Source organism: Pagrus major, chromosome 15, assembly GCF_040436345.1.
Source record: "Pagrus major chromosome 15, Pma_NU_1.0".
NCBI classification, from domain to species: domain Eukaryota; kingdom Metazoa; phylum Chordata; class Actinopteri; order Spariformes; family Sparidae; genus Pagrus; species Pagrus major.
The window spans coordinates 9,378,182-9,391,783 of record NC_133229.1 but is presented as its reverse complement, the minus strand read 5'-3'; the positions used below and the strand labels follow the sequence as shown (position 1 = coordinate 9,391,783).

The following is a 13,602-nucleotide window of genomic DNA, read 5'->3' as shown; positions in this document are numbered from 1 at the left end:
AAACATGGCTGTTTGTCTTAGCTCATGAAGAGTTGACATTTTCAGACAGTTTGACAGTGATGTTAGATAAGTTTACAGACCTAAGTGAAGTTTAAATAAGTCATTGTTGACTTTTGGTTTTCCACAGGACACAAACACCGATCTCCCTCGGTGAGAGTCCTGTGTTTGTTTGACCCATCCACCCCAGCCTCCCTCCTCCATTTGTGTATTTTCTTGCTTTTCACACTAAGCCACCTGAAATTTCTCCCTCTATGACCTAAAATGCTAAAAGCAAGTGCAAGCAAAACTGCAGCGGCAACCTTCAGTAGAGCAACAAATATTAGTCCAAACGAGTCTTTAATTACGGAAGCCCTAAAGGGCCATGCATTCATACATTTTATTTCCTCCGTTTTCCTGTGATAACAAGTTAATTTCATTTGTTTTCTTGAGATCTCGAGTTATTATCTCGAAATAACAACTGCCGTTTTCCTGAGATAACGGGATAATTTTCTCGAGATCTCGAGAAAACGAAACTTTGTTTTCCCGAGATAACGGGATAATTTTCTTGAGATCTCGAGTTATTATCTCGAAATAACAACTGCCGTTTTCCCGAGATAACGGGATAATTTTCTCGAGATCTCGAGTTATTATCTCGAAATAACAACTGCCGTTTTCCCGAGATAACGGGATAATTTTCTTGAGATCTCGAGATAACGAAACTTTGTTTTCCCGAGATAACAATATAATTAATTTGAGATCTTGAGAAAACAAAACGATAGTGTAGTATATTAAATCATTGCAGGAAACATCGTTCAGTGTAGCGATGTCAGAGGAGCAGGAGCATATCGATCACCGCGTCACATATCTTTTCAATCAAGGCCTGACACAGCCTGAAATAGCATTATGCCTTGCTATTACAGATAATATACACATTAGTGTGCATAATCTAAAAAGACGGTTAGCAAGGCTATATCGGCAGCGCAATCTAAGTGAGCCTGATCTCGAATTAATCATATCGTTATCTCGGGAAAACAAAGTTTCGTTATCTCGAGATCTCGAGAAAATTATCTCGTTATATCCAGAAAACGGCAGTTGTTATTTCCAGATAATAACTCGAGATCTCGAGAAAACAAATGAAATTAACTCGTTATCATGGGAAAACGGAGGAAATAAAATGTATGAATGCATGGCCCTTTATGATGATGATATTTTCCTGTATTTAGTTTTTGTATAACAGACATTCATTCAGAAGTTTCTATGGTTCTTATTCATTGATATGTAATTATGCAATAGTTCAATAAGTATACTCTAATCCAAACAAGTATGTAATGTGATGTTTGTTAGAATTAACATAATACTTTTGTTGTTAATCGTCTGAGTTCTCATTCATGGACACAAATCCTTCACTTGCTGTTTTTTACTCCACAGGAAGAAGAATTAAGGAACAGCGGAGAGGCCAAATACGCCCACCTGAGTAATGATCTTCACGTTTTAATTGAAGTCTTTGCTCCACCTGGAGAGGCCTATTCCCGCATGAGTCACGCTTTGGAGGAAATTAAAAAATTCCTAGTTCCAGTAAGTTTAAGACTTCACCTCATTTTGTCCTCCTAATTTCTATTCCTGCGCCACATGTGAACATCACTCATCACTGCCGACTGGATCATTTCTCCACCAGGCTTATTAAGACAAAGCAAACAGTGTTCAGTATCCAGGGTTTGTTTACAGAGGAGTAAGATATAAGCGTGACGTTTTTCCCCGCATTACAACCACCCCTCTCTCCACTGCATGCCCTTACTCACAATGAAAAATAATGTATTCAGCAATTAAAGTGCAGTATGGAACAACTTCCAAGACTCCAGCAACTTATTGCCCGGAGAACTTAGCAATAATTAATGTGCATGTTGTGTACACTTGCTGAGTCTAAGCTGTAAATATTAATCAAGCTTTGCAAATGTGACAAGCCTAATAGAGGAGTTGTGCTGCATGAGTCGACTTTATGGAGTTCATGCTTCTTCCTACACCGAGCCAATGTTCTTACAAGCATGCCTGCTCACTGGGCCAGGAGGATAATGATACTGCATCTGCACGGAGCAGTTCATACCCTTCCCAATACAAATGACTTAACGCTGTGCCAACAAACAGCGAAAGAAACACAGGGTTATTCATCTGCTCCTGATGTGTTAGCTCTCAGGCGAAATACTCTAATCGCCAGACGTCTTTTCCACACCAGTTTTTCTTCCGTCTTCAAATTTGAAAGTCTACAAAGAATGACAGATGTTACATAGGAAGCCGAGTAAATGCTGAACGTATTTGTTGTAAAGTTCAGGTTGGGGACAGCGTTGACACCAAAGACTCAGTCAAGTTTACAACATTACCCCTCAAGGGCTCAATGTAAAGATTTGTGGTGGATGTGATTTGTAAGATGATGTTAAAAATAAGACCTTCCCCATCTCTCTCGGTTGCCTAAAGAAGCCTGTGGACAATTTGTTTAAAGCAACATTATGTAACTTTTTACCTTAATGGGGCACTATGTAGTTTTGGAGAACAAATACAAACTCAGAATGTTGATGATTACAATATTAATGAGGTAAAAAAACCAAACTCATAAATATTTATCTTTTCCATTTATTAACAAGCTGTTCTCAGAGGAAAATAAGGGTCCCTATAACACTGTTTGAAGATAGAAAGGTGGCAGGGTCCGCCAAATATAAACAAAGACTACGTAACTTCAGTAAAAGGATAGGATCACAGGGTTACATACATGTTTACTTCAACATACAAGTTTTCAACACATAACATTTTTATGACGTAATGGATTTTGTTTGTAGTTAGCACCTACATTACGTCTGACAAACTGTTACAGACCTTTGTAACACCATTGTCTCGGGTCAGATTCAAAGGATGTGACTTTATGCACGTTCTCGAGTACCTCTCTCCGCTTCGCTAACAGATAGCAACAGTAGCGGACATTGGTTTAGAAATGCTGCCCGCTAACGTAAACTAACAACCGGCTTCCGGCACGACACAGAATTTCCGCAGAGCCCCTTTAAAAAACAGAACCGTACCATGTTGCATGCATCCAGAGCACATATAGCAACTGTCAACAGACATATACAGTATGCTAAAACAACTTTTGTGAGATTGATGGTGCAATGGTACACACCACATGAACAGACATTCTGTCAGAAATGTTCATCTGCCTCAGCGTCTCACTGGTGCTCTGATGCACTCTGCACTGTGAAATCTGCTCCAGCCTGTTCTACTGTTCCTCTCAGATCAGCCGGAGACTTGATGTATTGTCGGGGTAGAGGGTTCACCGTATAATCTGAAGTAAATATGATGCTTTTCTTCCACGCGCATTCTTTTCAAGGCAATGAATGAATTGCTGGCAGAGCCGCAGCTCTCGCTTTAATTGCAGCACCTTGAGAGAAGATGAGGTTTTGTGTATTCTAAATTATTCTTATGGGTGCAGACGAGTTTTCCAATTAGTGTACACACAGGATCGGCTGTAATACATTTCTTTTTAAATAGGTGCACACACTCAATAAGCACAGACTGTTTGGGCTCAACAGAAGTTTGAATTTTTTTTGTGAAAACCTGCCAGCAGAACTAATGATGCAGAGTTACTGGGAAGGAACCAATTAAGTAAGATTTTACTAAGTAACAAAAGGGCTGAAAATCATTACTGTGAATGAGAAAGCACTGGTTACCGGATATAGGGGTGTTCACAACCAGTTGGTGGCAGGAAGAAGAAGAAGAAGTGGACAATTAAACCCTCTAATGCGGGTTTATTATTTAAAAAGGCTAATCCAAACTTAAAAGCATGGGTGCTGCGCACTGGGGGAAAAACATCACATGAATTTAAGTTGCATCTTCCTGCTTAATGAGACCTTACGTATCCTTTCCTTGTGTCATTTCCATCATGGTGTGTACGTCAAGTTAGTTTCACCCTGAATTCAACGTATAAACGTCAATAAAAACATAATAAATGCAGATCATACCATCTATTTTATGGTAGAAGCTTGCTGCCTCAGGGGTCTTATGGATTGGCAAATAAACTGCACATAATGTAACACAACAGGCATCTGTCAGTATCCACGGTGACAGATGTTCCCTGCCTCGGGTGGAGAGTGGCAAGTGTGTCCTGCTGTTTACTTTTTCTTTATTGCTGCAAGACTGTGTTGTCAGAGTGTGGCTTCCAGCGGTTTGCTATCAGGGATCAGTTTGGTTGGGAATATTATCTTTTATATTTGATACATAAAAAGTTGTGTAAGTATTTAGTGGCTCCAGAGGAGCTGCATGAATGAATGTCTGATATTGATTCAAGTGATGTCACTTGAAGCGCTTTTCTGGTCAATTCCTCTGCTCTTTTCTAACAAGCCCCACACATAGAGCTTCATGATAACCTGGATTAGCCGAACGTTAAAATGACAACAGGCTTGTGTGGTGATTTGTGGGGAGAGGTTTGTGATGCCTGCAGCCTGTCTGTTTGTGTGTTTTGGGGTGTGTTTGCTCTGATAGATAATTAAATAAAAACAAAATTGCAAACAGCAGTGATAATATATAGATTATCAGTATGTTCTCCTGCCAGATTCGCTTGGCATGGATCGCTGCAGTTTGTCCACAGAGCATCGCGCCGGGCCGCAGTGCGCTCTGTCTAAACAGCCCAATTTAACGTGGGCACCGAAAAAGGAAGTGGGCGATGCTTTGGTGTGCTTCGCAGTGCTCCGGCCTCTTGCATGATACGGAGAGGGTAGAAAAGAGTACCGGCAAAGTCAGAAAAAGTCAAATAATATCAGCAAGTACCAAAACGTAACCAAACTGCGCCCATAAGACAAAGGTTTTATTGCTTCGTAACTGACATTTTGTTTAAATATGCAAAACAGACATTATCTAGAATTTTACAGAACAGAAACCTAAACAAAAATGAACATCTAAACGTGTGTTTTGAAGGAGACATTTCATGGAAGCAAAATAGCCTGAAATCTTAAAATTGACCATTGCATGAAAAAATGTTTGTGTAGTGTCTGCTGTGAGTTCACCAATCTTATGTAGAGCAAGTCGATGACTATCCTTTGGATGCATTTGACCAAAAAAACACCACAGAGAAGTTGGCCGAGGAGGAGATGTGGACCGAATTACGACCCTGCTACCTAAATCGAGCCAGCTGGTGTGCAGCACTATTGCTTCTCTCCGCCGGCCCACCAGGAGAACTCCCACTGCTCCAGTGACCAATCTAGCGCTCCTGGTGTGACATTATGCTCCAGAAACCAAACTAGACTCAAAGCGATGCAGTGGGCAGGATTACAGCGACACGCGGCTGTCTCCCACAATGCCACATGTGTAGTTAAATGATTTACACTGCTGGTCACAGCTGAATATCTGAGTATGTACCCGAGCATGTGGGCTGAGGTGACTGACTTCACTTCTGTTCCCCCTCTCCCAACTAGAACTGAAACGTGCCTTATTTTCTTGCAGAGAAAAATTCATTTTCATGCAGCTTCACCCCAATGATGTCTGCAAATAAATGTCTTACCCCTGTAATTTAACAAACCCTGCTTCCCACTGAGCTCCCACTGAGCTCACGTCTATGAAACAGGAAAAATGAATCTTCTGATATGACTTTTAAACGGTTGTTAAATTATTAAAAAATCACAACCACACGAGCAAGCTGTGTGACCATATCCAGCTAGATAATTTGTGCATTACCGAGCAGAACTAGAGCACACAGAAGAAGTGCAGTTTGTCTGACTCTGACTTTTATCAGCCGCTGGTAGCGACTGAGAAAAAGCCCTCAGATCTGCTGTGAAGCAAAATTTGACTACAGAAAATGCTGTCAGTGCTGTCAGCTCAGAGCGGTGCTGCACCCTGTAAAAGAAAGCAAAATGCAAACAGGAACCTAATCAGTGGGCCGGTGTGCATATACAGGCTGAGAGTGAGACGCACCGGAGAAAGGACAGGCGATCCTGCTCTCAGCTGGATGAGCTCGCCGCCTTCATCTCGGGCCAAACTGCGGTGGGGGGCATTTTGGCACGGAGAGGGAACACAGATGCTTGAACAAGATGCGTGACAGTAATTAGTTTTTACATAAAGTCAAATGTAAAGTCAAACAATAATAAACATGCATTGAATTTAAGCTATTTGATCCATATGACCCCAAAGAATGAGCCCGAGCACCAACAGTGAAGACTTGCCTGGTGTAGCAGAGGCATCTCCTCTGCATTATTATCTTCAGCAGAGATCCAGACCGCACAGGTGTTCTTAACAATGCAGGGGAAATGAGCTGGGAGGCAAGGAAGAATCAATTTTTCACCTTGCATTAGTGGAGGCTTTTGTTTTCTAATAGTGCACGATATATAGATTATGCAAATGTCTGGTGTGTAACGGTATCACGCTATGGACCACTTACTCTCCTGCAGTCAGGACCTTGATAGTACTATTGACTCTTTTTTGAGTTCAATATTAAACCACCCATGATCATGAAGCAGCGTGATAAAGTGAATCGAGAAAGAGTCAAGTCCAGAGCTCTCATTTACAAAAAAGCTCTTGAATTTATACTTTGTCTTGAGATTATTTCCGGCAGTGTGCTTACATCCAATGCATTCAAAATGCTGAGCATTATGTGATTTATAGATATCAAATCAATTTAAATTGATGGCACCTGCCCTGTGATTTCTCCTTGTATAATGCAGGGACAGAGGAGGGTTTAGTCAAGAATAGCCATGAACCAAAAGAGAAAATCTAACTTTTTGGAAGACTAGATAACGGCGATGGTAGACGACATTGAAGCCAGGCAACACAAATTATTTGGTGGGTTGACAAACAAAGCCAAACCCTTAGCTCGGGAGTGTGTCGCCGCTGCACGTTGTTCTCAAAGCTCAATGCAATACCCTGCAATACCTCGACATAACTAGCAGGAAAATCACTTATGGCAGGTTTAGACGTTGCTTGGAGACGAGATCATTTCCACGTCAAAGTAAGATTTTTTTAAATAACTACTTATACATTTTTGTTTGCTTCATACCTAAGATCAAAGCTGATTATAAGTCCATTCAAAACGAGGCCGCGTATCTACACCCAGCTGAGTTCTTTTGTTGAGACCTGAAATGAGCAGCTTGTGCTGAAAAAACGTAACACACTTCGTATCAAGATGCAGATTAACAGCTGCTGCAGCTGCGTGGCCGCCTCTGTGCCTCTGGATCAACTGGCCTGACGTGCTCTGGGAGGATAAGAACAGCTTTCACGAGGTTGTTATGCAGGACACCATGTACTATGATGATTTTTCAGATCTTCTTCACTTGAAAAATAAAAACATCAAAACGAAAAAAAAAAAGAAAGAAAAGGTGTAAAGTGATGCATCTGAAAATGTTTAAGATGGTGTTTGGTTCCACTGGTTCTGACTGCAAACCACCTCCTTAAAACAAGCCGTACACTGGGTTTTCATGAAGAAATGTAAAGTTTGAACACATCAGCGGTTTGCAGAAATGCACTTTGCCAACATTTATTCTGGCAGGTGGGTTGTCATTTCTGTAAAATGAGTGCATGTTTATAAAACTATTTGTCCCTCCAAAATTGCATGTTGAGGTTTACTTACCGTATGTGAATCACACACTCCAATTCTGCCCATCCAGCATTGCAGATGCGACGCTTTGTGAGAGCCTTTTCTCAAACATCCCTTTCACCAGACACGAGAGGGTGTCGAGGTAGACGGATGAGGATGAGTCCTTTGCGTCAGCCGATCTGACACAAGATACATTCCGACACACACTTTGTTTGCTCTCGGAAAATTGAAATTGGTTCTTTCACGTCACCACGTGCCATAAATCTGCTGAGTCTGTGAGTATACTGTATATTACCACCGAATTCTTAACTCTGTCCTCTGCATCTCCACCTGTCATCTTCATATGTGATAATATGGATTAAGTAGTTCCTGGAGCTGCCTTGACTTCACATAAACTGCACCATGTTTTGAACACAAGGTTTATCCGAAAGCTTGGTTTTATTTGTTTTGGACAAAATGTATTTACTTAGGAAAACCTCACGGTCTCAGAGGAGATCTGGCAAGAAAACATCTCCTAATTAAACCTTAAATTATTGAGATTCACTATCCATTTTTTAAAACAAATGTGACTGTATTTCTTCCAGAAAGATTTCCAAGGATATAGGAGATCTTTCATAAATGGTTCTGCAGCCCGCAGACCGCTAGACAAACTGCACAAGGCACAAAATCAGTCATCACAGGCGGTAACGGAGTCGTGCGGCAGCCATGCTTCATGTGCTGACCCCTTAAAGTCTCTGTGAAGGGCATCGCGTGTGCACAAGGTCATGCATGGCCTGAATTAATCTCCGCGAGCAAACAGTCGGGCCCAAGAAGCCTCGGCATCGGGTTTATCTCTGTTTTCTCGTGTTAACGCCTCTGTCAACAGTCAACTTTTACAAGCTCTGGCATGTTTGTTGTGCTTTGGATAAGCTGCCAGCTTTCCAATTAAAAGCTGTGCCAGTCTCCTTCAAACCAACAGAGCGCTGTAGGCCTTATTAATTCATTAACAAGAGGACCACATGTGTGCAGTGTGTCAAATGTTTTGGAAATCTACCATGAGGATCTTTTTTCGTTCTTCTCCAGTGACATGTGGGTGTCAAAGTCTGTTTGTCATGTGGTTCCTGGGTGACACGTATCCTGTTAATGAAAATGAGGAGCTGTGACAATGTGATTCGATTTTTGGAGTAGCTTGGAGCTACACGTTAAAGTGTGTGCCACACAGAGTTTACCCTGATCAACCTATCTATGTTCCACATTTAAATAAAAGCAAAAATACTCAAGATTCAAAATATTCAATGACTCTGTGTGACAAAACGTGCAGTGACTTCCATCTGCTTGAAATAATTTGTCTGGAATAGTTTTTCGCAAGTCAGAAATTTAAGAAAAAACCTGCATTGGCGCCTTCGCCTCATTAAAAAATCCTGAATCTATGAATATGCAAAGTTTAAAGGTGCCCTGTGGAGTTATTCTTGTGAACAAACATTTCTGTTTACATTCAGTGTTACCCACCAAGAGACATCGCTCGTATCCTCGAGGTTCAAACAAAATGCATTTTGATTTTGCTTGCTTAAAGACTTCTCTCTCATTGCCTTTGTTGGCAAATATACCATATATGACAGAGACCTACACATCAAAGCATTGCTCTATAGTGTTGTAGGGCAACTCTGCTAATTTTACACATTAAAGTGTGTTGGGCAGTACGACTGCAAATATGAAAAAAGTAGTATAAAACCTTTTTGTGGCTCCAGAGGAATCGGATAAATTGCCTCCAATGATGTTGCTTAGTAGCTAAGTTGCATTGTGGGTAATGTAGGCACCACATTCTGGAAATACAGTCCACTAGCATTGTATTCCCATAACACTGTTGGACACAAATGACTAAAAGTGATACAACAGAACAGGAGATATCACCCTTTTTATTCAAAGCATTCTTCTTTTTCAAAACCTGGTGCCCACATTACCCACAATGCAATGCAGCTACCGAGTGACATTACAGGAGGCAGTTTATTAGATAACATGCAGTTTCCTCCGGAGCCACAGAAGACTTCTTTCACATATGCAGTAGTACTCCCCAAGATCTGTAAACACACTTTAATGTGTGAAATTGGTGGAGTTACCGTTTAATAGTGATCAAAACCTCCACAAGGATCCTTCAACAAGATGTTTCCGTCTTCATTGAGAAGTCCGTTCTAAGTTTATGTGTGCTGGAGGCTTCAAGTTTCTCCATCACACTTGTGTAATTGCATATTTGGAACATGACTGGTGACCAAACTAGTTGTCACAAAATAATCTTTTCTGTACATGTCAAACTCAGATTTACCCAACTGGCAAAATAAATGCTGGCAATGTACATTTCTGCACATCATGGATATGTTGAGACTTCTTTAAGGTTTCAATTTTATGTGGTGACAACAGTGTGCTCATGGTCTGGTTAGGTTTAGGCACAAAAAACACTCGGCTAGGAAAATATCATGTATTGGATTACCTGGTTCTGTTGCTCCAAACAAAGCTGGGAACTGTCCTGGTGTCTCTCAGAAGAATTGAAAAGCGTTCAGCTGCAGCCTTGCAGACTCTTCAAACAATGCCACCTACAAAAAACGCCCACTCCTGAGGAAAACTCGGCAGATCAAACAGAAATTGAAATTTCTAATAAAGGGCAACTATGAGACAATGAAATAATAAGCTAGTCCTTGTGTTTAAAGCACAACAATACATGACTTTCAATGCAAAAATGTGGTCTAATCAGTGAATTAAAGCAAACAAAAAGCGTCCTCAGAAAAATAAATATATTAAATAATAATGAGAAATAATAAGAGAATAAATGAGAAAAAACAAATTGTGTTTGTGTAACTGCTAAAAATATTTCTGTACATAAATGTTGGGAGCTATTTTATTGAGTGTCCTGTTACTAAAATGGTATACGTGAATTTAAGTCCCACCTGATGAGCAGTTTGTGTAGTGCTTTTATTGTGAAAGGTACAAAAACCGAAGGAATCTGTCTATATTTGCTGCAGTTGAGAGTGGAATGAAAGTTTGCCTTCTTGATTTAGCTTATGGACACTTGTGTTATCATTATGTTATTTTAAGAAGTATGTAACCGTCAACTGCAGTTATGAACTCCTGTGACCCGATCAGTCTACGAACCAAACCATATGTGGAAGTTCACCCTCTTCACAATAGCGTTGTGGCTGCAGCTCCATATACTTGAAAAATATTCGGTTTTGTTGCCACAAGCATGGCTGTTAAACCCCCTGACCTCTGGTTAAGAACATTCAGTTTCGCTCTTACTAACGTTGAAACGCAGTCTCGAACAGTGGTCTCTGGCTTGTCAGCCGTCTCACCTAGCTGCAACGCCACCATCATCTCCTTCACCTCCTGACATGAAAGTCAGCTCATATACATGTAATGTGAGCATGATATGTTTATTTTAAACATGTTGATGTGATACATGTGACATGTATACATTTGAGTGTAACCGTGGATTTCAGAGGTGTAAAATGTCAATATTTTGTGTTAAAATAGCTTTCTAGTGTCACATCTCTACACGGTGAAGCTCAAACACCCGACTGAATTGTTAAAACTGTGCATATTTTGATCTTCTTCAACCTTTGTGAGATATTGTGCGAAAAGTTTTTTTGTGTGTGTAAAAGTGTAAAAACATGCTTCAAAAGAATGCTGATATATAACTGTGAGAGTGTGAAAGCTGACAGCTGATAATGAAGAATTTGTTTAATTTTTTCCCACATTCAGACAATAATTGAATTTCACAATTGTTCGACTTTCACACAGAATTACTTTAATCTATTAAAAGGCTTCTTGTGAAGATCTGATTACAGTCGGTGTCAAAACAATACAAAATCACAGAGCGGGAAAATACTCTGTTGCGATATTTACTGGTTTCAGTAAAATGTCATGCACTCCATGTTATGGAGACTATACATGGTTTAAGACGAATGAATGACTCATTTAGAGCAGGAGGAATGTTTTCATTTGTCTCACATTTCCGGAAACTCGATGTGCAAACAGGCCTTCGTTTCACCTTTTATTTATTTTAGTGTTCTGGATGATGTAAGATTTTCATCCTTTCTTGCTCTCCTTTCAGCGTGACACCCAGTCAGGAAGAGACAAAACAAAGTCACAAAATGTGGCTGTCAAAGACGTCGACAACGAGGGGAATCGGTCGCTGCCTCCATCTCTTTGTTGTCCTTACAAAAACATTTTTCCTGAGGTGCTAAATCTTGCGGGCTTTGCTTGTGTGTTCCTGAGAAATAAGCCTGTTTATCTGTCAGCAATGACAAGATAATGAATACTGCTTTGTCCACTCCGTTGTCTGCTGCGTAATGATCCGTATCATGTTTGATAACAGGTTGAGAAAAATGGTTCAGAAGCACAAGATAACGGCACTCCACACAAAGTTGTTGAAACTGTCAATTACAGGCTGTGCGTGCCGACGAAATGAGGAATATTTTTTTGTTGCTTTAAAGTGAGAAGAAAGGTTTTTTTAATTCAGTTTACCTTTTATGTCAGCTTTCTTCTCAACATGCAGGTTTCTAAATTATTTGTAAAATCCAGAAGAAAACTTAACAATAGTTCTGCAAAATGTCTCGCTCCTCATTTCTGTTTTTTAATCACGCAAAACTTATACTGAACCCACAGCTCTTTTGAGGCATATTTGTCTTTTCCAACATTTCTAATCTCTCTCCTGCATTTTGTGTCCAAATATAACCAGAAGAAAATATCCCTCATCGGGTAGTCAACGCTCAGCAGTGCCATGTGTTTCCTGTGTGTGTGTCGAGATCATTTTAATTTGATGGCATTTGCTGCTGTTGCGAGCATCTGTTGCAGTCAGAAGACAAATGTCCTTGTTTTTCTTTTTTTTTTTTTTAACGAGACATGCTGTATTTTGTTCCCGCAGGACTACAATGACGAGATCAGACAGGAGCAACTGAGAGAGCTCTCCCTGTTGAACGGCTCCGACGAGTCGAGCAGAGGGAGGAGTGTGCAGGGGAGGAGCGCGCGACCGGCAACCACAATATCCACCAGGTATCCACCAATTATGCTAAACACAAAGGGCTCTGTTATGTATATAACTTTTAGATGGCACTGACAGGTATAATATGAACTTACAGTCCACACAATGATGAAAACTTCAATTATTCTCTTTAAGTCAGTACTGAATTTCCATTTCTTTTGAAACAATAGACCTAAGTGGGTTTGAAATTGGTGCTGCAAAGGCTCTCAGGCTGCCAGAGCAAGATCCTTTACTGATAAAGTCCCCACATCTTTCAAACTTCAGACCTCCCACACAACCCATGTGATATCATCAGGGTTATCTATTTTTTAGAAAGCTTCCTTTAAAACTGCCAACCCGTTTCTTTAGAAGTAGAAGAGTGACATCTGTGTTGACACCCAGAAACTCGTATTTTGTCCTGATGCAGAATCTGTATGGAAAAGTATTATATGATTATACTTATGTACTTGTACAAGTGCATTACAAAGTATGTATTAACCTTAATAAGGTATTGTTCTCACTTAGGATCTGGTAGCAGAAAGACGCATAGTTAGCTGTTAGTAAATGCATAATTAACTGCTAATAAATGTATAATAAAATATGTATTGTTCTTGATAAAGCATCAGAACAGCTTACTGAAAGTTAATGAATACATAATAGTATATAAAAGTTAGTAAAAATCAGTAACACTTAATTTTACAGGTCTGGAAATTCCATGGTAAGAAGGTGGTAATTACCAAGCAACATATTTGAAATTTCTTTGAAATTACCAAAATAATTATCTCAAAATTGATTGATGGTTAAAAGACATACTTCAATTTACTGACGTGCAGAAGCTGGTAGAAGGGGTAATTGTTTTGGTTAGGGGTTAGGGGTCCCATTTGGGAGTAATTTCAAAGAAATGTAAACAGTGTTACTTGGCAATTACCACACTTACCTTATGTTCAATAAATGTGTTAGTAGTACTATTATAAACAATGATGCTGTCTTTAACACGTGTTTAGTCTTATTAACACAATCATCTTAATAAGAATCTTATATGGGCATGTAAGAGCCTTATTACATATAAACT

At 40.0% G+C, this 13,602-nt stretch overlaps 1 protein-coding gene across 1 annotated transcript in view; it reads left to right on the top strand.

Annotated features, from left to right (window-relative positions):
* Nucleotides 1-13,602, top strand: part of khdrbs2 (KH domain containing, RNA binding, signal transduction associated 2) — a 72,860-nt gene that overhangs the window by 41,681 nt on the left and 17,577 nt on the right. Inside the window, exons 4-5 of the mRNA XM_073482657.1 lie at nucleotides 1,408-1,554; nucleotides 12,435-12,562. Of these exons, the coding sequence (XP_073338758.1) occupies nucleotides 1,408-1,554; nucleotides 12,435-12,562 (275 nt within the window). The remainder of the gene's footprint in view (nucleotides 1-1,407; nucleotides 1,555-12,434; nucleotides 12,563-13,602) is intronic.